Source organism: Bos indicus, chromosome 26 (assembly GCF_029378745.1).
Source record: "Bos indicus isolate NIAB-ARS_2022 breed Sahiwal x Tharparkar chromosome 26, NIAB-ARS_B.indTharparkar_mat_pri_1.0, whole genome shotgun sequence".
Classification (NCBI taxonomy): domain Eukaryota; kingdom Metazoa; phylum Chordata; class Mammalia; order Artiodactyla; family Bovidae; genus Bos; species Bos indicus.
The window spans coordinates 24162447-24190021 of NC_091785.1; the positions used below are offsets into that span (position 1 = coordinate 24162447).

At 48.1% G+C, this 27575-nt stretch overlaps 1 protein-coding gene across 3 annotated transcripts in view; it reads right to left on the bottom strand.

Annotated features, from left to right (window-relative positions):
• The window catches only part of SH3PXD2A (SH3 and PX domains 2A), a 248436-nt gene that overhangs the window by 137108 nt on the left and 83753 nt on the right, over positions 1-27575 (bottom strand). For all 3 annotated transcript variants that reach the window (XM_070780769.1, XM_070780766.1, XM_070780767.1), the window contains exon 3: positions 14513-14588. In XM_070780769.1, coding sequence (XP_070636870.1) covers positions 14513-14588 — 76 coding nt within the window. The remainder of the gene's footprint in view (positions 1-14512; positions 14589-27575) is intronic.

Genomic DNA, 27575 nt, shown 5'->3' on the forward strand with positions numbered 1-27575 from the left:
GAACTGAGCCCAGACAATCAACTCTCTTCAGCAACCTCCTACCAATATCTTCCTGGATTCTATCACCTCCTGCAATGGAGGTGAGGATGATACAAACAATAGCTCACATTCACTGAGTAGTTGGTGTGTACAAAGCACTGTGCTGGGTACTTTATATTTATTCTCTTATTTGATCTTCACATCAACCTATGATCTAGGTAACTGGGTCCCATCTTACAGGTAGGTAAACTGAAGGTCAGCAAAGTTGAGTGACCTGCCCAAGGTCACACAGCCAGTAAACGGCAGAGCTGGAACTGGATGTGTCATGGTCTCTCTTTGGCAGTCTGAAAGTTCCTGGCCTCTTAATTCTTTAGCTGTGTTCCTTCTTTTCTGTGCATGTTTCCCCAGGTGGTACATCCCAACCCTACTCCACCCCATAAACATGGTCAGGATGTATCATTCACTCACTCCCTAATCATTCAGCTTTCCCCGATGTGTGTGTTGACTGCGGGCTGGGACGTGATGGGGAACAGTATGCACAGCACGGGGCCCCTCCCCTCCCAGAGAACAGGGTCTGGGTGGGTACTGTGCCGCAGAGCAATCAGTTATGATGGGGACATACAAGAGGGAGACAGGCCTGAAAGGCGATAGGAATGCACCAGGTTAAGGGTAGGGAAAAGAATGTTCCAGGAGGATGGGAGAATGTGAGCAAAGGGCCAGAGATAAAAGAAACCAGCTAGGGTGAGTTCAATGTGGCTGGCAGAGTGAGAGAAAAAGAGTGTATGTGTGAATGTGTGTGTGTGTGTGTGTGTGTGTGTCTGTGTATAAGTGTGTTGGGAGGTTATGAGATGTGGTACTTGAACAGACAATGGTAACAGGGGCTCAATCACATGGACCACACAGCAGAGGAGAGCCACTGACTTTATACATTGCAGAAACACACATTCCTGAACTCTTATGGCCACAGACCACAGATTACTCCTGGGAAGACACAGTCCCCTTAGACCCTTCCGAAGCCCTTCTCCCTCAAGTTTGAACCCTGAGGGGGACACACTTGTCTGGCACGCATAGCACAAGCTCAAACCTGTGTTCTCACCAGTATCTGCACCTACCACAATCCAAATGGATCCTGGGGGGTAAAACCAGGAGATCCTGGAGGTCACTGTGCCCAGCTCCCTCACTTTCTGAGGTCTAGGCTGAGCACAAAGAGGGCCATGTCTTGCTTGACTTCGCAGAGCAAGTTAGCAGCCAGGCTGGGACTCGGCAGGACTTGGGCTGGCAGCCTGGTTCCAGGGTGGAATTTGTAGCGTCTGCACTTAAAATTTACATTCCCCAGAGTCCCCAGCTGAGCTGTTTTTCTTACTTCCAATTTTTACCCCAATCCTAACCCAACAACAAGAGCTGCCACCATTGACACCATCTCACAGAACTGAGGACTCAAAGGAGCGTGTGGCAGTCTGCCTTCAAGGTGGTCCCCGGTGGCTCTGGCCTCCTGGTCCTCACGCCTTGTATCGCCCCCTCCCACAGTGAATAGGGCCAAGCTGTGGGGCCAATAGGACACTTTGGAAATGATGGTGTGACTCCCAAGACTAGGTTAGAAAAGGCACTGTGGCTTTCTTCTTGATCTTGCTCTGGGGTCACTCACACTGTGAAAAGACAGCCGTTGAGTCGTAAGGACACTCAAGCAGAGGTGCGCCTGGGAAGGGACCGAGGCCTCCTGCCAACAGCCAGCACCAGTCTGCAGGCCACCAGTCTGCAGTCTGAAGTGAGCCACCTTGCCCGTGGATCCTCCGGCCCCAGTCAAGCCTTCAGATGACATCTTGACTAAAAACGTCATGAGAGAGCCCAGGTCAAAACCATACACCTAAGCCATTTCTGAATCCCTGGCCTTAGAAACTGTGTGAGATAATAAATGTTTATTGTTTTATGCTGCTAAATTTGGGGGAGTTATATTTGTTATGCAGCAGTAGGTTACTGATACAGGGCCTGGCACTACTTTTGAGAGAATGAGAGTCCCTGGGTTACCTGAATCAGAGATATTAGGGGTATTGACTATAAATGCAGATTCCTGGGGTTTAGCCAGACCCTCTGAATTAGAGAGAGGGGTAGAAGTCTGCATTTTAAATAAACACCCTCCCCGTCCGCCCCCTCCCCACCCACCACACACACAAGTGAATCTCATGTACCTTTTAGGCTTAGACGCACTGAGCTAATCTAACTTACTTTACAGATCTAAAGAGGCTCAAAGAGCTGGTCACTTAATCTTTGTCACATAAGTAAGTTGAGGCAGGCTTGTGTTGAGAATTAACACTGGATTTCTGGTCTGGTGTTTTTTCTACTTATTTCCTCCTTTGTCCATTCCATTTTGCTTTTTTTGAGAAGTGTAGGCTTTGTTTCTTTTTCTTTTATCTATGTTAAAAACACTCACAAAGCAAAATTGAAAGCCACTCAGTGGAGTCCGATTCTTTGCGACATTCTATGCAGTTCTATACATTCTACAGAATTCTATACAGTCCATGGAATTCTCCAGGCCAGAATACTGGAGTGGGCAGCTGTTCCCTTCTGGGGATCTTTCCAGCCCAGGGAAGATCTGAAGAAACTGAAGCTCAGAGGTATCTTCTGACTTTCCCCAAGTCACATAGTCCTGGAGCTAAAGCCAGGTCTGACTCCAGGCACTGTTACTTTGCTTCAGTGAATGTGCCTGGTCACAAAAAAAGATTTAGCAGAAGACGGGTACCAGGGCAGCAAACAACGAGGGCATTTCTAGAGCCCAGAAAGAGAAACGAGGCCCCAGCAACAAGTCTGAAGTATCCCAAGAGACATCAAGCAGACGAACAGGGCTTGCTCACTTCCAGGCCACCGTGATTTGTGACTGTCTACTGCTGGGCAGCGTTTGTGCCTCCAGATATTTGGGGGCAGCATTATTTATAGGCCATGTTTCTATTTATAGTTTCATTGAATTTCTGCTCACCCTAGCTAGATTCCGCTCCCCCACCCCCAGAAAGGAGAGGATAAGAACTCTTTTACCAGTTGTGTCAGGGCAAAGGTGAAGGTCAAAGCCTTGGCTGTGTGTGCAGCCTTTCAGCAGGAGCTCTTCATGGGGAAGCATTCAAGACAAGGGGGCTTTCTACGCTTTCTAGAGGAAATGGGGGTTGGGGGAGGACACAAAGCTGGCCTTATACAGAGACAGCCGCATTCTGCCAACACAGTAGGATTTGAGGTGGGCCTAGAAGACCTCTATTCCTCTAAAATGTTTTTTCCCTTTGCATGATATTTCACCATTAGGCACTTGTTCTTTTGGTCTTAATGGCTATTAGATGACAAAATGTTGAGACTGTGTGTGAGAAAACCCAGACAGTATCAAGTCCAGTAATTTCACAGGTGGAGAAATTCGGGCTTACAGAGGGGCTACGACCTGTCCTCGTGGCGGGGGGAGGGATCTGAATGAATAAGACGTGGTTTCTGCTCTTCAAAAACTTCAGTTTTCAAAATCCCCATGACCAAGGAAGAAGGAACTGAAGTTCAGAGGTATTTTCCGACTTGCCCTAAGTCACACACTGCTGGGACTAAAGCCAGGTCTGATTCCTTTCTGAATAAAGGGACATCCATTACCATACACAGGAAACCATCTCAATGTTGGAAGAGCCGTCAGGCACAGCACAAGAAACTGTGGACAGCAAAGCAGGCTCAGAATTTCTCTCTAACCCAGTTTTATGAATGAACAAGTCAAACCAAGTGACATTTCCTAAGGTTCTATTTGGTGCTCCAAATGAAAACTTCCTGGTTTCAGGGTTACATAGAAAAATAAAGGTAAAGTGGGATTTCTTTCTTATTTTTAGTCCCCTGTTGAACCATGGTTTGGAAAATAGTTATCTGTGACGATTGTCACTACATGGTTCCTTTATACATTGATGTTTACAAAGCCAGCTGGCAGAAGTCATTCCTTCTGGGTACTATGCATGCAATTCCAGCATCGAACACTAGGTGGCTTGTTGAAGTTGGGTAGGTTAAGTGAAAAGGGACAAAGTGTTATCTAGAGAAGACCTTTACTGTCGGAACACTTTATCAAAAGGACAACACTGATCAACCTCTAACTGACATAATTTAAAAAGCCCATAATATGAAACTTGAAACAAAATCTAAAGAAATGCAAACACTCTGGTGTGGGTGGCATACCTTTTCTAGCCAATGAGCCTTCATCTGCAAAGTGTGGTTGTTGTCATTGAAAGAGATGAATATAAGCACATGAAACCCTTTGCACAGTCTGACAAAAATAAGTACTTAATAAAGAGTAGCTATAATCCTTAAATAGAAATCTCTCAGTTACAACTGTTAATTTTGTTAAAAGTTCTAAACGTACACATAGTTCCTCAGAAAGCTGTCTGCAACTTTTCTCCTGTAGCCAATTAGTATCCCTGGGCTACTGGGCTCACATGTGAACTCCTTCTGCAACATGCCTTACTATTTAGAGAGAAGAGCTCTGCCCACTACAGAGATCTTACTTAAGCCATCTTCATCAATTACCAACTATTAAAGTTGTAAATTCATCTTTCAGATCAGAAACAAGAAGCTGAGAGTAAAAAAACTTGCCAATCAGAGAAGGCACCAAATTACCAGTCACTCTTCTGGCTTGTTTTGAAATTTAGGTCTGCAATAAATGCTTTATAAAGAAGAGCAAAAGATACTCCTTTAGAATCTCAGTTTATTGTATTTTATTATTTTTTTGTCTTTACCTTTTTGCTGGAGACTCCTTAAAAGAGACTCAAGCCTTTTCCCCTCCTAACAGTACAACACGACGGTACATGTAGACTCTAGATACCATGTTATCATCAAAACCACCAGTGAACGGTTCCTAGGCTAGTCTCTCCCATCTCCCATCTCCAGAGAGACTTTTGAAACAAAAACCTTAGCAATCACCTTGGCCCCAAAGTTCACCCCATCTTTGAAGGGAGGGGAGAGTGTTCCGACTTACTGACGACGAAGTGTGGCTGGGGCTTGAGCACCCTTCTGGTTAGGCTGGTGATGGGTGGGGAAGAGGGCTGTGCCGTGACATACACCCCCAACCAACAGGGACCCAGAAAACAGGCAGGCAATTCAGGTATGTATAGGGATTTGAGATCGATGAACCAGCCCTCACAGGTGTGATGCCTTGTCTCCCATGCACCTCTACTTTAGATCAGAAATTGACTTACCAACACAGGGCCAGTGGTTTATATTATGTGAATGGCCTGAATGTAACCAAACACCCAGGAAGTGCTGAAGACAATCAGCCAGTCTAAGGAAGGGCTCCACTGGACCTTAAAACAGTGCTTCTCCAGCTTTCCTACACATACAAATACCCTGTGCATCTCATTAGAATGCAGACTGTAACTTCGTGGGTCTGGCATGGAGCCAAGACTCTGCATATCTAACGAGCTCTCCGATGAAGCTTCGCTGCTGATCTGCCAGCTACATTTTGAACAGCAAACCTTGAAATGCACAGACCGCCTGTAAGACCTCACTCTTGGAAAGGAGCTGAGAGAGACAGCTCAGCCTTTTGTGTTGAGCCCCCCGAACTAGGACTCACCAAGTCACCATCAAGTATTGAGTGCTGGCTGTGTGCTTCATGGATAACATTTCATCTGATACTCTCAACAGCCCTGGGGGAATTTAACAGATGAAGGTCACCAGGGAGGTGCAGAGATGCAGCATAAGGCTAGCCCTGGATCACAGGCTAGGCTGTGGAGAGGTTGAAGTGAGGCCTCCAGTGCTGACTGACATGCAACACGCACCAGCTCCATCATGGAAAAAGCACAGTTTTGGACAACAAGCACCCAGGTGTAAACCCAGAGGCGTTTGAGCCCAAAGCTGGTGTTTGGAACCACGACGCTCTGGGGCTGGCAGAGCTGAGGAGTCACACAGTATATCCTTTAGCAATGCAGCTTTGGAAATTCTCCCTGAGATCTGCCCCTTCGTCCTCATTAAGGGGAAATCCAGCCCCTGGGCTCCAGCCTGGGGAGAAATAGAAGCGTGGCCCTTCTCCCTCCCTCCCTTCCCCTGAAGTGTAGACAGAGACTAGTGCTGCCAGCCCCGTGCCCACCCCTTGCAGTGCCCTCGCTTCCTCCTAAGCTTTCTGAAGGTGCATTCAAGTGAACAGACTTCACCTTCAGGCCATGCCAGTCCCTCAGGCCCACTGTGGTCTGGAGGCTGGGCTGTCTGGCATCCTGGGGCCTCCACGGTGGACACCAGTCCTTGCAGCCGTGGAGGTGAAGGGGGAGGGGTGCTCTCAGGGCCCACAGCTCGGAGCAGGCGGCCCCTGGATGAATGGGGCATCAGTTCCTATGGGCCTGGGGCGTCTCCAAGAGCTAGCTCAGTTCTCACCAGGGAAGAGCTCTGGCTCAGGGCTCTGTCCTTGGGCTGGGTCCAGTTGGGGTGACCTTGAGCAAGCAGTGGAGGGGTCAGCCCAGGGACACCATGGAGATCTGCCACCAGCACCCTTACCTCCTAAGAAGGGGGGCCCTGAGCTCCCTCTCAATGGGCCTCAGTGTTCTTCCTGCACCATCACTACCCCGCCACCCCTCCTAACCCCTGGGCCCAGAAGCCAGAGCGCCTAATGCCTGGAGGCTCCTGGGGAGAGAGGCTGGTGGTGGGACTCCCCAGCACAAAGCATCTTTCATACGTGCCAGAGGCTTCAGCTAGCTCAGAGAGTGGGGGAAGCTTCCTTTCACCCCAGGGTGAAGTCCAAGGCCCACAGTGGGGAAAGGTCCTGGGAAAACTGGGTCTGCATCTTGGGCTGGGCTGCCCCCAATACAACCTGCATGTCATCAGCCGTTCTCAATCCCTCCCTTACCCCCAGCTCTAGTCCATCAGCGAGGCCTCCTGGCTGTTCCTCTGAAATACACCTCAGGCCTTCTTCCCTCCACGCCATTGCCCAGCCCGGGCCAAGCCAGCCTCCTCTCTTGCTGGCCCCATCCAGCCTCCATGGGTCTCCCCACCCCACGCTCGCTCCTTTTCCCTTCTAGTCTATCCCAGATGCTCAGCTGAGAATCCTTTCAAAACAAAAATCAGATTATGGGTCCTCAGCCTAAAAACTTCAGAGATCTCTCACCACACTGAGGACAAATCCTCACCCCTCAGTCTGGCCCAGCACCGTGGCACAGCCTGGCTGGGTGTGGCAGCCACACTGAAAGCTCAGTGACCAGGCTTCTCATGGTGCCCCTCCCCCACCCACCCAGGGGCCCAGCACCTGCTTTCTTCTCCGACTTCAGCTGCCCTCTTGCTATCTCACCTGTATCACACCTGAGCTCAGGTAACTGACCTGGCATTTCCTGATAGTGTGTATTTCCTGATAGTGCCACTCCCAGGGCACACCTGAATGCCCTCTAAGCAGGAGTGAAAGGATGTGACCCTCGAAAAAGGATGTTTGGGCATGGGGTAAGCACACCATTTATTTCTAGAGAGGAGGAGGTGGGGACATCAGGAATGTCACGGAGACTGGAAGTCACATCTCTCTGGTGACTTTGCCAACATGCAAGATGACCCCAGTTGCTCTACCAAACTTCTAGTTTTCCGTGTGCAATGTGCCACAGTGATGAGCAAGAGTTACACTAGAATCCAGGACTCTGGCTCCTGCCCAGGGCACATTTCCCTGCACATTACCTTAGGCAAGCTGACTGAGACCATGTAAAGAATGCATTTCTGCTTAGATCACAGGCTTCTTGTGGAAGATACCCCAGGACACACTCCACTGGGGGCTGAGGGTTTGGGGTAGACGTTCAAGAGGCTGATTCTCTCCTAGAATTATCTCTGGACAAGAAGATACATGGCACATGGTAACAAAGTGACCTGACTCCTGCCTTGGTCTGGAAATGACGGAATGGCATGGGGGAAGGACGAGGGGGCCTGAGCCACACTGACATTTAAAAGTAAAAGGGGCCCTTGAGTGACTGCCTTCCCCAAAGCTCATTACCTCCAGGGAGACCTGGCTGCCGTGAAGCTCGAGACCCTGCTCTGTTATCACAGCGTCAGGTCCAGAGATGCTCAGTCTCCTCCCACCTTTCTGCCCAGATCAACCGTCTGGATCTTCAGCTCTTCAGAAAGGAGCTCTCTGCAGCTTTGCAAGTGACCACAGGGAGGGCAGGAGCAGCAGGAAGCGCAGCTGGGGCTGCTCTGTGGCGCTGACTCAGCACAGAGAGGGAGGGTGGGCAGAGGGTGGCGCACAGGAAACCCACGTGTCCTGCAGCCGAGCTGCCCGAAGGAGAGGCAGGCTGGGAGCCCTGGAGTCTCTCCCTCGGCAGTTCACACCATGAGTTCTAGGTACCGCATGCTTGCACCACTGTCCCAAACCGTGATTAACCCATTTGACAGATGAGGAAACCGATCTGGGAGGCCTGTGACTGGGCCACGTGGCAGACCTTCCATGCTGACACACGCATGTGGAGCCCTCTCATTCCTGGGCAGCTCTGCCACGGAGACACGCTGTGGAATCCTTGGTTCCACAACTCCTGTCTGCCTGGTTCACTGTGGCCATTCCACCCCGACACTTGCCACCTGCTTTACACACTTCCTGCTGTTCTTAAACATCCACACTCAGTCACACTTAGCCTGCTGGCCCCTCAGCCTGGCACCTGGGGCCCTGATCTGCCCACGTCTGGCTCAGTTCAGGTGTCACCTCTGTAAAGCAGCCTTTTGGGATCACGTAAGCTCAGGAGCAGGGCTTCCCCTGTGGCTCAGCGGTAGAGAATCCCTGCAAAGCAGGAGACACAGGAGGCAGGGGTTTGATCCCTGGGTCGGGAAGATCCCCTGGAGGAGAGCGTGGCAACGCACTTCAGTATTCTTGTCTGGAGAATCCTATTGTTAGAGGATCCTGGAGTTTATAGAGTCACAAAGAGTAGGACGTGACCAAAGTGACCGAGCATGCGTACACATATGGAGCCCCAGTGGCATGACCTGGCTGCTTTTCTTTCTGGCTCTTACCACTATTGGAAACTGCTCGCTGGTTTGCTTCCAGACTCCCCCGCTGGAAGGAAAGCTTCCTGAGAACAGCGGCCCAGTCTACCTTGCTCTTGGCTACGTCACCAGTGCCTACAGCTGAGCCTGGCACGTAGTAGGTGCTCAACTAATACCTGTGGCAGAAACAAACTCGGAACACTCTTCCACGTAGCGTTCAGAATCAGATGCCGAGAACAGGCCCGGGAACCACCCGCCCCAGATTACAGAGTGACAGGATGATTTTGAGGGGTGGGGGCAGTAATTACAGCAAGAGAAGACCCAGCACTTCCAGAGGAAATAGAGGAAAGTTGCTTTTAAAACAGCACACGGTGCTGTTCAGGCCTATAATCTTGTTGATCTTTTGGAAACCCTGGCATTACCAGCAGACCCTACTTTCCCTTCTGCATCACATAGAACCTTTGCTTTTTCCTGCCATCCCAGGTCATTGGTGGGGCTCAGAAACCTCTCAGGCCATCTCCCCTGGGGGCTGCAGCACCTGCCAGCATCTCTGAGCTGCTGATTCCCCCGCAGCCCTCCAGGCCCTTTGGGGAGGGTTTTTTCAGGCCTGCTGGGGATCAGCAGAACCACCGACAGCCCAGGGAGAGAGCTGACTCTTCCCCAAGCCACAGACCAACTCTAGCTAAACACATCCCTCCCCCTTGCTTCCTTCTGAGCTGGAACAAACACCGGATCTCCTGCACAGGGCTCTCGGGGGGCAGGGAGAGGAAGGACTCAGAGCCCGTGCTTGCAATTCCCCCAGCACCTACCCTGCATTGGGGCCCCAGACTGCCTCTTCACTAAGGGGGCAACATGTAAACTGGCGAGCGGGTACCAAAGGACGAAGCATGCTTGCTTTCTAAAAATACACTCCTCTAAGTTCGTGAGGTCATGAGGCTGTGGGCAGCCTGGCAGCACCTCTCTGATTAAGGTGATAGGCTCACTTTTCTTCCTAAGCTATCTAGCTTCTCCACGCCTCGCCAACCTGGGAGTATGTATACTGGTGGGTGGGACTGACTCTGATATGAAGGTGAAGGGGCTTTCTGGAAGTTCAGAGGCCAGCACCAGCCGTACAGAGACACAGATGGCTTGCAAGTGGGAGGAGACCTTGCACAGACTTTGCCAAGTGAGTTGACCTCTTTCTGCTCTGCTGCCTGGCTTCTGAAGCCCCTTGGTCCCTGGTCGCAATGGTTTGCTTTTTACATCAGCAGCTACACATTCTATTTCACTCTGTAATGACCATTTCCTCCCCGAGAGCCTCCTTGGGCTGGCAAACTCAAGATATACAGGAAATCTATTCCAATCCCAGAATGGGCAACAGGAGATGGATTTTCCACAATAGTCTTTTAAAACAAGGCAGAGAGTTCCATGTAAACAGTAGGCTGCCCTGAGAGGCTGCTGACCCCATCGTGCTTGGCCCAGTATCCTAAAGAACTTCACTTCTGTCCACTCCTCCCCAAAGCAGGAGACCTCAGAGAGATGTACTTGTGAGACAATTTTCTTTGGTTCTCTTGCATTTCCGTGTCTTGTCAACAAAGTACTGCCCGCCTTTAGTTCTGGATTATCTTTTCAAAGGTGCTTGTAGAGCAAACAGTTTTAAAAGACAGAGGCAATGTCTTGCTCTGGAGTAATCAGCAGGTTGCACAGAGCCTTGGGAGACTGGGACAGTCTCTTTCCAGAGCCAAAGGAGTAGGTTTGCTTACTGCCCCTTATAAAAGATGTGGGCTCCTTAAGATCTGGTTCCTCTCCTATAACGTAATGCATTGCACGTGCAGGCATTGTTCTGGGCCCATGGGGCCATGCCCTACGGGACTTGGAGGCAATGGGAGCTGATGCCAATGTGCTGTTGCTCATGCTGCTTGCAATGCCATCATGAAGCCTCCTGTCTCTGACCCAGGAGTCTCGTCTTTTCTGCTGGCATCCAGGAGTCTGGGGTAAGCTAATGTAATTGGCTTGAAAATACGGTAAAATCCTATATCTTACTCTAAAATCTCAAATCTGGTGGACTAGTGTTGCTCATACTGAGGTCAACACTGTTGACCAATCTCTGAGTTTCAGGTCTGTTTCCCGCTTCCAGCAAACTCAGAAGAAGTCCCAAATTATAAAAATATACATAAACCCAGAAAAGAATTACTTTAATAAAAAGTACGCTCTACTTTGCAAAAGGGTTTATTATGTGTCTCTTTTACAAAAATAGCATTTAGGATACCTAAAAGATGATGTGATTTGTCCCAAAGAGAAAAATTTACACAGAAGTTTTTAGGAATAAGCATTAAGATAAAACAAGGTTCACTCCTGCTTTCTGTTAGAGGTACGAATGCCAATGGGTCAGGATTGGGAGAGGAACTTCTCAGGGACAATTGTCAAACCGCCGTCTCCTTCCTAAGGATCAGCTGGCATGCTTGCTTACTAGTCCTCTCTACCTCATTATACTAAAAGTCAATTTCTGGAGTCTGTAATTGTAGATAACTGAGTCATCAATTTCCTGGGTTTGATAATGTACTGTTGTTAAATAAGATATTACTACTGGGGAAGCTGGGCAGTGGGTACACAGCTCAGTGGCTATGTGATGACGGAAAGTGATGTGACCTGTCCATAAATTGGGACTAATGCCACCTAGCCTGTGGTTTGGTCGTGGAATTGGAGGGGAGGCATATAGAGTACCTAGGAGTTTTACAGGGTTTCCCAGGTGGTGCTAGCGGTAAAGAACCCGCCTGCCAAAGCAGGAGACATAAGAGACGTGGGTTCAATCCCTGCGTCGGGAAGATCCCCTGGAGGAGGGGATGGCAACCCACTCCAGTATTCTTGCCTGGACAATCCCATGGACAGAGGAGCCTGGCAGGGTATGATCCATGGGGTCACAAGAGTCGGACACAACTTAGTGACTAAACCACCAAAGGTCTATGAGCCTCCAGACAGGAGCCTGCAGCCAGAGCACAGCAGCTGGCCTAATGCTCCAAAGACACCCCCAGAGCCCCTGCCTGGGCAGCAGAGAAGCACATCACGTCCCAGTCACTTCTAAAGCTAAAATTAAGGCACCTCTGGAGACCACAGGGGCGCCCTGCTTCCTGCCCTTGGATTCCCCTTGTTCTGAAATTCCAGGCAAGGCAAAGTGCTGGCGGAGCTGTTCCTGAACCTGGCTGCTGCCCTCCCGGCTGCCTGCCGGAGCATCCGCTGCTGGATTACCTCAGCGTCTTTGAGCACCGAGGTTCTGCTGAGTCACTGCCGCCAGGGCTCAGCCCTGGGGAATCAGCAGGTGACTGCAGACGCCCTCTCCAGAGGTAGGGAGGTGGGAACAGGGTCTCCAGCTGGTGTCAGGTAATACAGTCTACCTGTAGGCATCCTGTCCGGGGCCCCTTACCAGCTGATGCTCCCACCCTGCGCTCTGTGGGTGTTGGCTGCTAAGGGCTCACAGCTCCCCTTCTGTAGGGACACGCCCTCAGCCCTCAAGAGCACCTGTCCACATTTCACACTGCTGAGAGAGGGGGCAGCTCATGATAATAGTGGCTGATATACTTCCCTAAGATGGGACAACTCTGTGGTGCCGTCCACCCTCCAGGTCTCTATCCTGCAGCAGGAGGCTTTTGATGCCTTGGGCTCACAATGAGCTCTTTTTCGGTCAAAATTGGAATTTCAGGGAATTCCCTGGCAGTCCAGTGGTTAAGACTTGGCACTTTCACTGTCAGGGCCTGGGTTTGATCCCTGGTCAGGGAACTAAGATTCTGCAAGCCGAGTGGCAGGACCAAAAAAAAAAAAAAAGGAATTTCACAGGGATAGGAAGGGTCACATTCTGCCTTCAGTGCGTCTATGATTAAGGAGTAGACCTTCCCTCTCTCTTAGCTTGAGGGTTCCTTTAGATGAAGGAAACAAATCCAGATCTCCCTGGATTCACCCAGCCACCCCAGTCCCTGGCCCTGGGGACTTATTCCTGGGCCCCGCACAGGCTGAGCCCCTCATAAACATCCAGTGAGTAAATAACAGTGACGTGCTTTCTCCTTGGATCACTGGTCACAAGTAGGGGAGAAACTGGTTCTTCTTGATAAACAGGCAGCCTTCATACCCCGAAGCTGGGTCCACTCAGCAACAGGGCCCGGCACTGGCTTCCTAGGCTCTTGGACACTAGCTGGGCTCCCAGGTCCTTGGTGGGTGGAGAATCTGACTGTATGGGAGCAACATCTAAGGTCACTACAAACCTGGGTGTTGGATGTCCCAATTCCCTCGAGGCTCAGCGGAAAGCCAGGCAGGGTGCAAAAGTTAACTCCTGGGCTGGGGAATGGAGGCAGTCTCCTGCCTCCATGGCAGGGGCCCAGGGCTGAGATTCCTGACACCCTCACTGACTCGTTCTCATCTTGTCTGTTCTGTAGGGATTAGAAGTTCTTTTTTTGTAGGTAAATCAATTCTCTACAGCTTTAGCATTAGGCGGGGAGGGCAGGCAGCAATGCCTGCTTTTGTCTTTCACTGATTTTGAGGATGGGGGTACACTTCTTAGAGAAGAACCACTCTCTGGGGGAGCTGCCCCACAGTAGGTTTTCAAGTCAACAAGCAGGTACTAACCACGGGCGGGCCACGTGCCAGGGATTAATGAGACGCAGATCTGCTACTTGCAATGGCCCCACTGATCCCTGTCATTCTGGGGGCTGGCCCCAGGAGGGCATGGAGGGTGAAGACCACTGGAGGGCAGCTCCCCAGGAACCAGCCTAGCCCACCAGCCTGGGGAAAGACAGGGCATCGGAGAGCCAGCAGGCAGTACCACCCACGCAGTTCAGGGCAAAGAGCCCAGTTTGGGGCAGGAAACCAAGCTCACACCTCAGGTCTGCCACTTTGATGGTCAGTTACTTAACATCTCTGAACCCCAGCATCTTCATCCCTCAAGCAGAAATCATAATGCATGCCTCAGTTTGGAGATTTGTATATGATCACAAATTTAAAAGCACTTTGTAAGCTATATATTCCTATACCAGTTGAAGACATCACAGTAATAGCAGGTTACGCCACCCTGAGAAGAGTCCCTCTCGATTACACAACATAATCAATTGCCTTGAACATGCTCCAAAACGGTGTGATGGTTAATGGCCTTTATGATCAGACAAACCTGGGTTCAAATCCTCTCTCTGTCAGCTCACAGGCTGAGTTATGTAAGCTGGCAGGACCTCGCTGGATAACTGTGCCAGGAGGACTCGAACAGGGTGGGAGGGAAAGTGTGCTCGATTTAAGGTTATCTGTGATTACAACGGGAGCCAGTGGAGAGTTCAGTCTGCAGGTTTTCATCCTTTCATGGGAGAACTTGAGCTCTCTATGCTTTTTGTAAAAAGGACACCAAAGTCCCAGAGCTGAGAAGCTCCTCATAGGTTACACAGTCTGGGGCCAGCAGAGGTAGGAGAGGCCCCTGTGAAGGCAATGGCCTTCAAAATCAGGGACTTCCGATCCCCTGGGGGTTGTTAACATGAAGGTTGCTAGGCCCACCCTGAGCCAGAATTCTGGTAGAATTGCCAACCTTCTCTTGGCTTAGAGAACGCCCCTCTCCAGGGTACCCCCATCCCATCAGCAGGGACCATCCCAAGCTTACCTGGGAGGAAGGGGATGATTCTCTGCTTGGGGTCCTTCTGGCCACCTTCGATGGGAAACTTATCCAAAAGCTGCATCTGAGAAGCCAGACAGAGGGATAGGATTCAGAAGACTGGGACTACTCCGCATCCCCTACTCCGCTCTACTGCTCCCGGCCCCACCGCCCTCACACGGATGAGCGACGCCTCAAATCCCTCATTTCACAGACGATTAACAAACCACATGGGGCATGAGTGCGCACAGGCAGAGCTTTCTGTGCATCAAAGGGGGTGCCTGAACCGTCTCAAGGAGGCCTGAGGGTGCAGGAGGGGAGGTATCCGGAGACGCCCCGGAGGAAGGCCGGTGTAGGGGCCAGCAAGATTTCAGGCCAGGCTGCAGGTGGGATTTCCAGAGGCTTCTGTGGACCCAGTTTTTTTCACACGTCATATGCTGGGTGAGCTCTTTAGTCATTCAACCCATCCCCCCCAACCCTGGGCCAGGATGCAGAAGGCCCCACCTGATACATCAGACAGACCACCCACCTTCCAGAACCACTCTGCAGAAACAGACCCAGATGTTATTTTAATTGCAAAACCAAGTCTAGCCCCTTGCCCCCTCTTCCGTCTCCTACCTTCCCACCCTGAGGTCGCTGCTGTTTTTCCAGGGACAGACCCATTGGAAGAGCTTCCAGGGTTCTGGAAGAACAGCTGTTTTTTCTTCCGCTATGCTGGGCTGAAATTCTGTATAAACTGGAAAAACACACAGGAGACGGGATGGACGAAGCCACGGCCCCTGTGTGTGTGTGCGTGTGTGTGTGTGGTTAGCCTCCCTTCCAAGGCAAGGGAGGATGGGAGGTGGAGCGGAGTGGAGAGCCGGACCCAACCCACTGCCCCAGCTGCATGACCCTGGGCCAGGCTGCAAGCTTTTGCCTCATCGGTAAAATGAGGAAGATCCCTCACATGATGAATGAAAGTTCATCCCTTCTTTCTAATATCAATTAATATTTATTGAGCGTCTCCTTAGAGCACTGGGCACTTAGAAAAATCGGCAGTAAAGAAAAGAGACGAAGTTCCTGCCCTCAGGGAGTTTACATTCTAGTTGGTGAGACCACACAGTAACCAAATAAGTGCTATGCTGTGGGGATACGTGCTATAAAGAAAAATGAAGTAGGATAAAGTGGTGGGGCAGAACAGGAAGAAACAGTGATTTTATATAGCGTGGTGAGGGAATCCTCACAAATCAGATGGCAATTTGGCAGAGACCTGATGGAGAGGAAGCGAGCCACAGTGGAGGGGGAGAATAGTCCAGGCAAGGGAAGAGCCAGTGGAGTGGAGGCTGGAGAGGAGTGTGCAGGGCTGGAGGTACAGGTAATGGGATCCAGGCAGAGGTGGATCATGCAGAGGACGGCTGGAGCTACAGGGAAGTGAAGGGGCCACACTGGGGAAACAGGAGATCACTTAGGAGTCAACTGGGACCAAAGTGCTGCCTTGGAGGTGGTGACATGTGGTCCTACGCTAGATTTGACGTGTGTGTGGTATGTGTGCATGCGTGTATGTGTGTGCACACATGCCCGTGTGTGCATATTCCCATCTAGCCACCTGCCTGCCCAGTTCTAAATCTGCATGATTTTAGGATCCTCTCTTGCACAGCCATAATCCAACACACACAGGCTATTTAGAGCCCACATGTGAAGGGTGGGTCGTTGTTGGATTCCATTCAAAACAACACAACTATTGCACCGTTATTAACTTTCACTTCCCTGAACACAGACTAAAATTTAACAAAAGCTGGCTCATGGGTTTTCAAACCCCAATGTTGTAAGTCCACCTCTCTACCATTTAATAATTGCCTGCTACGTGCAAATACAGACAACAGACCTAACACTATAAACTTGTACTTAGGATTTTTTAAATTAATAGATTTTCAAATAAATTCTACATGGAGTACAACTTTTACTTTTTTCTCTCCCCATCCCCTCAGCCATCTTCTACTTTGTAATTTTTTTTCTGTATTACACAAGTAATTCATATTCATTGAGGGAAAAAACTAGAAATTACAGAAGCAGTAATTGGACTGACTCATTGGAAAAGACCCTGATGCTGGGAAAGATTGAAGGCAGGAGGAGAAAAGGGATGACCGAGGATGAGATGGTTGAATGGCATCACCAACTCGATGGACGTGAGTTTGAGCAAGCTCTGGGAGTTGGTGACAGATAGGAAGCCTGGCATGCTGCAGTCCATGGGGTCACAAAGAGTCAGACATGACTGAGCGACTGAACTGAACTGAACTGACGGAAGCAGTAGATAAAAAAAGAGAGCAAGAGTCACTCACTATCCTTCCCCCTGAAAAAGCAACATTAATATTTGGGCTGTATATCCTTTCCAGATGTGCATTAGATAAAATAAGCTCATCCATGCATTATACTGTGTAATGGCATTGTCTCATGTCAGGATTATTTCCATACCAGCATTCTTCATTGTGACATAGAATTTCGATGTTTGAACAGGCCATGGTTGACTTACCTACACTCTACTGTTGGATGAGATGGTCAGATAGCATCACGGACTCAATGGACATGAACTTGAGCAAACTGCAGGAGATAGTGAAGGACAGGGAAGCCTGGCGTGCTGTAGTCCATGGGATCGCAGAGAGTCAGACACGACTGAGCAACTACTGTTGGGTATTCACTACTTACGTGTAACACCAGAGTGAACATCCTTTCCATGTACCTATGTACACCTTAATACTTCTTCTATCCTTTGTTTCATCTCATTGAAATCTATGCAAATCTATAGGTGCCTTAAATCTCTTCTGGAAGAAGACTGAGGATAAATAGATGGATATAACTGACATGCTATAGGCCAGGCCTGGGGCCTCTGAGCAGCAGCTTCATAGGATTTCTGAGAAATGGCACAGAGAGGATGGGGAGAAAGGCAGGCCCGGCTCAGGGCCCAGTGTAGAGTAATTTGCCCTCATCAGATCACTTTTCTCCTGAAAAAGGGAGGCTTGCTATGCCTGGCAAGCCAAGAGACTTGCCCAAACTGCCCTGTCTCTTTGGGGCTCGAAGGAGTTAGGCTACAGAAACTTTAAGTTGCTTATCTGCTCTGATCTACATTTGTTCGCTGACTGCTAAATTCTTTTTCAGACCTAGGATTCTGAGATTCTCACCAACAATGCATAGGGAAGGTGGTGCCAAGAGAGGTGGGCAGAGAAAGATTCATGCGTTCCTTCCTTTCCTCTCAAAACATTTGCCGTGTGCCTTCTATATGCCAGCCCTCTGTGAGGTGCTAGAGATGAGTTACATCACAGTCTCTACACCAAGGAGCTCATGGTCTCGATCTAGAGCAGGGCTTCACTGCCTTCAACACACATACAGAGCACCTCTGCCAACATGTTAAAAGGCAGGTGCTGATTCAGTGGGTCCAGGCAGGGGCCCGAGATCCTCCATTTCTACGAAGCTCAGGTGAGGCCGAAACTGCTGGTCCACAGTCACATTCAGCAACAAAGCTCTAGAGCTGTCTCATGTTGCAGTCACCACCCACATGTGGCTGTTGAAATATGGCCCATCCAAATTGAGATGCCCTGTAAGTATAAAATATGTGCCAGGTTTCAAAGACTTAGTACGAAACAAAACAAGTGAAATATCTCATTAACAATGTCTGTACTGATTGTATGTTGAAATGATAATATTCTGGATATGAAAGGTTAAGTAAAAATACTCTTAAAACAATTTCACCTGTTTTATGCTTTTACATAGCTACTAGAAGAATTTAAATTCTACATGTGGTTGATATTATATTTGGATATTATATTGATATTACATTATATACTATAGACAGGCTGCTGTAGAGCAAGATGGTTCTCAAAGCATAGCTTAAGGTCTGTTCAAACCCGACGCCCTGGTGGAAGGAGGCGTCTATTAAAAATGCAGTTTCTTGGGCTCTGCCCAGAGGTCTGTGAAGCTTTGTCCTGGTGCTAGAGACAGACAAGCAAGTTCTGGAGTGACGGGGAATGGTGAGGATGTATGAACAGCATCCTGTGGGACCTGAAGGGAGAGGTCAGGGAAGACTTCCTGTAGGAGGTGAGGCCAGCTCTGTCTTGGCAGAGCGATGGTCACGTTCCCTGTACCTTCCTTGCCAAGAGCAGCCTGACCTCTCCCCCTGGGTTCATGTGCCTCCTAGAAGGCAGGGGTCATCTGATAGCCTCGCAGATTTGAATTTTCCCTCAGAAGGCCTCTTGAGGATGCTAGGCAGCTGACCTCTCTCCCACCTCCTCCTTCTGTTACAGCTTTTCCGCTTCCCCCAACTCTGTCTTAATCTGGGTCCCTCTGAGGCCAAGACAAGCCCATATAATTAAAGTACTGGGTCAGTGGGCCCTCCCCAGAGCTGTAAGCACCCAGCTGACCGGCCGCTCTCAGGTGCGTATCCCAGCTACACCTGTCATCTGATCACACCACCACCGCTCAGCCTCGGCATCTGTCCTCCTGGTCTCCTCCAGGGCTTACTGGCCACAGGAAGGCGACGCACTGCTAACCAGATGCTTGTGACATTTTCTCTGCCTACAGGTCACTTTTCAAAGAAAGCAAATCCCCTGGCTCAGACTCCAGAGTAAACCAAATACAGGCAGCCAGCTGAGTTTACTCAGTATGGGGGGCTTGCAAGACCTCACCGGGCAGTGGCGTGGCCCGTGCACAGCACATTAAGGCTGGGGATGAACATCTGCCATCATGTGTAATACACAAGGTGAATGTCTGGGCCAGGTGGGCTGCAAAGTGGGTTCGATAACCTGTTGTTGTTTAGTCGCTAAACTCTTTTGCGACCCCTGGACTTAGCCCTCCAGGCTCCTCTGCCTGGGGGATTTCCCAGGCAAGAATACTGGAGAGGGTTGCCATTTCCTTCTCCAGGGAATCTTCCCACCTAGAGATTGAACCCATATCTGCTTTGCAGGAGGATTCTTTACCGCTGAGCTACCAGGGAAGCGGAGTTGTATAACCTGGTGGGTGTCTAATTTGCAGGACGGGGGTCTGATAGAGAAAAGTCACATGAAAGGAAGGCTGAGGGGGGGCTGTCTGATGAAGAAGCTGCCCAGACCTTCCCTGGGGAGGAAGCCTGGGTGTGTGGGCCATGAGGAAGGAAGCTCCGCCCCTCAGAGAATACTGCTGCGGCCACCTTTTTGGGCAGGAAGTGGATTCTCCTGTCACTCCAGCAAGGGCCTGACTTGGGCTGGAGGAAAAGCAGGGCCCGTTGCCAGGGTCCCTCTCAGAGCAAGAGTGTTTGGCTGAGGAAGCCCTGAGCAACCACATCAGAGCTCTGCAGCGTGTGGAGGACGCCAGGCTGTTTATCTAAGGGGTGGATAGTGCGAGAGATACGGGACAGCTCGGCTCCAAGAGCCAGCCCCGGCCAGAGAAAGCTGATTCGGCCAGAGAAAGCTGATTCGGCAGCTCTCCCTGGGCAGGGCTGAGCAGCAATAAACACTGGGGAGGGAGAGGGGTGGGCCCCAGACCCAGCTGGGGCACATCTGTAACCCAAGAGTTCGGCTCCTCGCCCTTCCGAGTGGGTGGAGTTCCCAGCGACTCCGGCTCTGAGGCCCCAATGCTTATGACCATTTCCAGCTCAGGAACAAAGGGAACATTCGTTACTACAAGAGGCTGGTGGGTTCCTTGATCTAGAGATCCCACTTATAAAGAGGCAAAGTCACCTCATCTCCCTGGGGATTCAGAGATCATGGCTTGTCTGTTCACCAGGCCCTGTGTTAACAGACAGGGACGATAGCGATGCATCACATGACTTTTCTTAACGTTCTCATCCTTCGTGGTCTGAAATGTATGTCCCCATCCCTTCCTTCTTTGATGAAAGTATCAGGAAATATCTACACTGGGAAGCCCCTGACCATCCAGCCTAAGGTCACCCCTCCTCTCTGTGAATTCCAACAGTCCCTATTTCAGCACTTCATATAGTTTTTTGAGACGTTTTGGTACAAGTTCATCTCATTGCCCTCAAGAGGAGGGATCCTTCCTCTTGAATAGTCTTGGTGCCTTCGCAGAAAACCAGTTCAAGATAGATGTATGGGTTTATTCCGGGACTCTCAATTCTATCCCTTTGATCTATATATCTAGCCTATGTCTGTGCCACTCCATCTTGATAACTGTAGCTTTATAGAAGTTTTCTTTTTTAATAGACTTTTAAAGAGAAGTTTTAGGTTCAAAGCAAAATGAAGCAGGAAGTACAGAGAATTCTCATGGACTTCCTCACCAAGCACATTCCCAGTCTCCCCCATCAAAATCCCAGACCAGAGCAGCACATTAATTGCACTTGATGAACCTACAGTGACAAAGAACTATCATCCAAAGTCCATAGTTCACACTATGGTTTGTTTTTGATATTGTACATTTGATAGGTTTGGACAAATGTATCACGTGTGTCCACCATGACAGAATCATATAGAGTAGCTTCACAGTCCTGAGAAACCTCTGTGCTCCACCGACTCATCCCCTTTCCACTAATTCCAGCAACCACTGGAATTTACCATCTCCATAGTTTTGCCTTTACTACAAGATCACAGAGTTGGAATCATACACGATGTAGTCTTTTCAAAATAGATTCTTTAATTTTTAAAATGTACAATATGCATTTAAGTTTCCTCCATGTCTTCTCATGGCTTGATAGTTCATTTCTTGTTAACACTGACTAGTAAGATTCCATCATGTGGATGTACTACAGCTTATTTACCTGTTCACCTACTGAAGGACATCTCGGTTGTGTCTAAGTTTTGGCAATTATGAATGATGCTGCTGTAAACACCCATGTGCAGGTTTTTGTGTGGACATAGTTTTGAGCTCATTTGGAGGATGACTGCCGAACTGCATGGTAAGAGTACGTTTAGTTTTGTAAAAAAACTGTCTTCCAAAGTGGCTGCAGCATCTTGCGTTGTGACCAGCAATGAATGCAAGCTCCTGTTGCTCTACATCCTTGCCAACATTTGGTATTGTCAGTGCCTTGGCTTCTCACTATTCTGATACAGGTGTGTCATGATAGGATTTTGTAGATTTAATTTGCAATTTCCTAATGACAGACAATGTTGAGCACTGCTTCATATGCTTATCTGCCATCTATATATCTTCGGTGAGGCCTCTGTTAAGATCTTTGTTTATTTATTAGTCAGGCTGCTCATTTTCTTATTGTTAAATTTTAAGAGGTCTTTATATATTTTGGATAACAGTCATCTATCTGATATGTCTTTGCAAATATATACTCCCAGTCTGTAGCTTGTCTTGTCATTCTCTTGATGTAATAAGTTTTATGTGTTTTGAAACTGTTATTAACAGTGTTTGAAATTTTCATTTTCTAATTGTTTGCTGCTAGTAGCATACATTGGAGAAAGAAATGGCAACCCACTACAGTGTTCTTGCCTGGAGAATCCCAGGGACGGGGGAGCCTGGTGGGCTGCCGTCTATGGGGTCGCACAGAGTCGGACACAACTGAAGCGACTTAGCAGCAGCAGCAGCAGTAGTATACAGATATACAGTTGGCTTTTGCATACTGAACGTGTATCCTGCAACTTTGTTAAAATCATTTATTGATTCTAATAGGTATTTTTGTCTTTTGCAGATTTCTTAGCATTTTCTACATAGACAGTCATGTCAGGAGGAAAAAAAAAGACCATTATATATCTTTCTATTTCCAACATGTATGTCTTTTCTTATTTCACTGGCTACAAGGTCCAGGACCATGCTGAATAAAAGAAGTAAAAGAGAACATTCTTGCCTTATTCCAGTCTATTTTGGGAGGTGCCATATGGAGTGGAATGCTGGATCTTAGTTCCCTGACCAGGACTGAAGCTGTGCACCCCCTGCAGTGGAAGCATAATGTCTCAACAGCTGGACCATTAGGGAAGTCCTGCCTTATTCCAATCTTAAGAGGAAAACACTCAGGCTTTCACCACGAAGTATGATAATACTGGCAGGTTCTCTGTAGATGCCCAGGATAAGAAAGCTTTCTTTGATTTCTAGTTTACTTAGATGTTTTTTAAAAAATCATGCTTTTACTGAATCGACTGATGCATTTTTTCTCCTATATTCTGCCAATATAGTGAAATATACTGATAGATCTTGAAATGTTGAACCAATTTGCATTTTTGAGATAAATTCTACTTGGTTATGGTACAATTATCCTTTCTATACACTGCTGGACTTGATTTACTAAATATTTTTAAGAAAAAATCTGCATCCACGTTCATGGTATTCTGATATTTTCCTTTCTTATAGTGTTCTCATCAGGTTTTGATATCAAGATTATGCTCACTTTATACAGTGAGTTAGAAACTATTCCATCTTCTTGAGTGTAAGAATGGTATTATTTCATCCTTGAATGCTGGATAGAGTTCATGAGTGAAACTATGTGGATTTGGAGCTTTCCTTGCAGGAAAGTATTTGATAATGAATTCAATTTCTTTAACAGGTATAAAGGCACTTAACATTTTTCTTTTTCTTGTTGAGTCAGCTTTGAAAAAGTTGAGTTTTCCAAAGAATTTGCCCATGTTGTCTTATTGGATTTAATGACAAAGAACTGTTACTAACACCCCCTTATTCTTATTTCACCTGAATTAGTATCTTCTCTTTCTCCTGATATGGGTAATGTGTCTTTTCACTTTTTGGTTGTTCTTAGTAGGAGTTTATCAATTTTATTAATCTTTTCAAAGAGCAGACTTGGGTTCTATTAGTTTTCTTTACTATTTTCTACCTTTTATTTTATTGTTTTGTTCTCATAATATCTTTTCTTCTAATTAATTTAGGTTTAGGGTTTTTTTCTTAAAGTGAAAATTTAGATGATTGATTTTAAGCTTTCTTTTAAAATTCACACATATCATGATGATAGTTTTCTCTCTAAACAGTACTTTAGCTGTGACCCACAAATTTTCATATGCTGTGTTTTCACTATGTTTAATGTTCAAAATTTTTTTAAATATCCTTTCTTCTTTGGACTCGTAGACCCCTTCCCACGCAATTCAACTGCGAAGTCAAGAAACATAACGAAAACTATACCAAGGCACATCATAAGCAGGTTATTCAAACATCAGTAATAAAGAGAAAATTCTTAAAAGCAACCATAGGAAAAAAGACATTTTTACATGCAGGGGAACAAAGCTAATGATGACTGTAGATTTCTTGTTGGAAAAAAATGCAAATAAGAAGACAAGGGAAAGTCTGAGATGCCTGCGGGGGCCAGAAATTCCTCTATCTTGACCCCAACCACAATTCTGCTTCACATTAGGGAACCTCAGCTACAAAGTCTATGCAGGTCCTCCACATGACACTGACCTCTTCATCTATCAGTTGGCAATCAAAAAATTTATCATCCAAAATGGGAAGCTACTGAGAGCGAAAAGGAACACTATTAATAATTATGTCAGGATACAAGGTACAAAATAGGACTTCCAAGACTGTACTGGTTAATGGAGCCATGTAGTCACCCTAACTCTGAGTTCCCAGCACCTACCACAGGTCCTGGTATAAATGCTTGATGATAAAAATAAGATTTATTGAGAACTTAGTTTGTGTTAGGCACTTGGTGGTGGTTTAGTCTCTAAGCTGTATCCGACTCTCTTGACCCCATGGACCCACCAGGATCCTCAGTCCATGAGATTCTCCAGGCAAGAATACTGGAGTGGGTTGTCACTTCCTTCTTTCCTTCTCCAGGGGATATTCCTGATCCAGGGATTGAATCCAGGTGTCCTGCACTGCAGGCAGATTCTTTACCGACTGAGCTACCAGGGAAGCCCAAAGTATTAGTCGCTTAGTCGTGTCCGACTCTGCAACCCCATAGATTGTAGCCCACCAGGATCTCTGTCTATGGGATTCCCCAGGCAAGAATACCGGAGTGGGCAGCCATTCCCTTCTCCAGGGGATCTTCCCAACCCAGAGATTGAACCAGGGTCTCCTCCATTGCAGGCAGATTCTTTACATTTGAGCCACCAGGCAAGTGGTTAGGCACCTGCTCATCTCAATTCTCATACCAACTTTGAGGTAGGTACTATTAATACCCTATTTTCCAGACAAAGAAATGACTATACAGAAAGATTAAATAACCTGCCTAAAAAACAAGATGTGGAACTGGGATTTGAACCTAGGCAATCTGGCTACAGACACCGGTCTCTTGACTACCATAGTCTGAATGAATCAACTGAATGAAAGAAAGGATTCAGAAATTCTACCACTAGAGTTCCATTTCTATGAAATTTCACTGAAGGTGTAGGAATGATGCATACTTAGAAGATATCAATGTAATTTGCCACATTATCAGGTAAAGGATAAAAACTACATAATCATTCTTTGATAAAACTCAACACCTATTTATGATTTTCTTTTAATGTGGCAAACAGGAAATGGGAGCAAACTTTCTTGATCTGAGAACGTTTACCCACAACACTCCTCAGTAAAGAAACACTGGGATAAAACAAGCACGCTCTCCACTACTTCCATCTGTTATTGGATCTATGCTGCTTCCCAAGGTATTAACACAAGAGAAAGAAATGGGAGGCACAAAGACAGAAAGGGGGAAAAAGTCAGTACTCACAACCAATAGAAACTTATATATAGACTACAAATATAAAAACTGAAAGAAAAAAAAAGACCCCTCCAAAGATGCACGCTTTTGGCTCTTGAAGGGTTGTGACACTTTGATTAAAAAGGAACTAACCCCTAGAAGGTATAAGACACTAGAACTTGAAGGAGAAAGTAAGATGAAAAGTTGTGAAGTGTGGTGGTGATGGCCGCACATCAGTGTAAATGTACTTAATGCCGATGAACTGTACACTTAAAAAAGGTTAAAATGAGGGACTTTCCTTGTGGTCCAATGGTTAAGGTTTTGCCTTGCAATGCAATGGGCACGGGTTCCATCCTGGGTTGGGGAACTAAGATCCCATATGCCACAGAGCAACGAAGCCCATGTGTCACAGCCACTGAGACCGTGCGCTCTAACAAAAGATCCTGCGTGATGAAACGGAGATCCCGACTGCTGCAACCAAGACCCAATGCAGTCAAATAAATAAATAAAGATATTTGTTAAAAGATATCATTTTTAAAAAGGTGAAATGTTTTATATGTATTTTACCATACTACAAAAATGTTAAGATTGATGTTATGCATATTTTAGCACAATAAAAAAAGAAAGAATAAGATACCAGGGCTCTACAGCAGAGAGGAGTCAGGACAATTCTCTCTTTGTCACCCCAGGAGCAGCCGCACACAGAGCCCTGAGCACAGCATTCGAGTCTGGAGCCTGGGCTCCAAAAGGCACTGGCTGCACAGTGGCCCTGTGCAAGGCACTGATTCTTGTCTGTGCAACGGGGGAAGATGATGCAACTCACAGGGAAGATATGAGGACCCAGAGAAGATGCTGCAGGAGACGTGCTTTGTACACAGAAAGGGGCAGCACAGCCATGAGGCAGCCTGGCAGCTGCTCAGAGAGCTCCCAAGATAAGGAGAGGTTGTGGGTGGATGGATAGGAAGGGTACAGGCTCTCTTGCCAAACCCACTAGAGTCTTCGGAGAACAGACTCGACACCTTAGGTATCCCGGAAGCAGCAGCAGAAGAGACAAAGGGTAGAGAGGACCCCTCCACCCCGGCAAGGAGCTCCCTTCCTTGGATGCCTTTGGTGGCTGGGGGATGGGCACAAGCCACACTGAAGACTCGGGGTGTTGGTACACACGCCAGCTTTGTGAGAGAGCCCACCCTGGGTTCCAGAGTCCTTAACAAGCCTAAGAAGTCGTCCTTGAATATTTTCTGGAAAGCGTGCAAGCTTTCATGACTTCAAATCCCTTCCCAACCAAGCCATTACCATGATGTTCCAGACACGCTTCCCAAATAGTGTACATCACGGTCCATGATGTGACTGGGAGCTGGGAAAGCCACACGGGCACAAGAGGCTTAGCCAGTAGTGTTAGATGAGTGCCAGGCTTCTGAGAGGCATCAAAAGCATGTGATGGGGCTCAGGGAAGCACAAGACTGGTATGGCTGGAGGAAGCAAAGCAGACTTCTTAGAGGAGGACACGTTAGATGTAGGGCTTGCGTAAATGGGGGGCGGGGAGAAAGGGGAAGAGGGCATTCCAGTGGGAAAAATGGCCAATACAAAGGCTCGGCAGTGGGAGTTTCAGGACTGCTAGAGGAAGCACTCAGACTGGAGTGCAGTGACTTGTCATGAATTCCATGAAACGCTGCCATGTGTTGGAGAAAGTGGTGGGATCTCGGGTGGAGGCCCCTGATCATTCATTCCAGTGATTTGGGGATGAACACACAGCTGGCCCCAGAGCAGGATACGGGCAGAGGCCCGGTGTCCCACTCCACAAGGATGGGGGCGGGCAGTCATGGCATCTGAAAGCATCTCAGAAAATGTGACGATGTGGAGAAGGAATCCATTCCAGAGCTCATCTCGAGGCTGGTACTGCATGTGGATGGAGACTCTGCAGGCGGGGATGGCAGGTGAGATGCCCCAGATGCCTGCTTGAGTAATAGCCCTTACTCACTAAACTGCTGTCTAAGTGCTGAGTCTGGAAACAGGTGGGCGCTTTGCTTTGTTGAGGGTCTGAGATGAACAACTCAGAGCAACAAAAGAGGCTTTGGGTACCACCAGGGCCCTCTCTACTTTCCCCCAACACCTTCCCACAGATGCTAAAGACATTCTCAACACATATTTAAAGACCACCGATTTGAAGGGAACGTCAAATTGTCATCCTCCCCAGGGAGCCCATGCACCTCAATTTGGCCTTGCTTACCCCAAGGTCCCCTCTCCAGGAAGCACCAGCTTGTCATCGTGTGCACATATACAACACACTCTCAAGCAAGGGTTCCTCGATTCTGAGTCTGACTCTGCAACACTGATGCTAGAGGCGCTCCTGCCCTCCCAGAGCTGAGGTGTGGTAACTAGGGAGACCCAGGGGTGGGGTGGTTCACAAGCTCACCAGTGCCCTGGCCTCTGCACCCACTATGAACAATCATGCAGAAGCAAGTGAAGAGCAGAAGCCAGGTGCTCAAAAATGATCCACAGATAGATCCTCCCCTACCTGCCTCTCAGGGCTGTTAAGAGAATCAG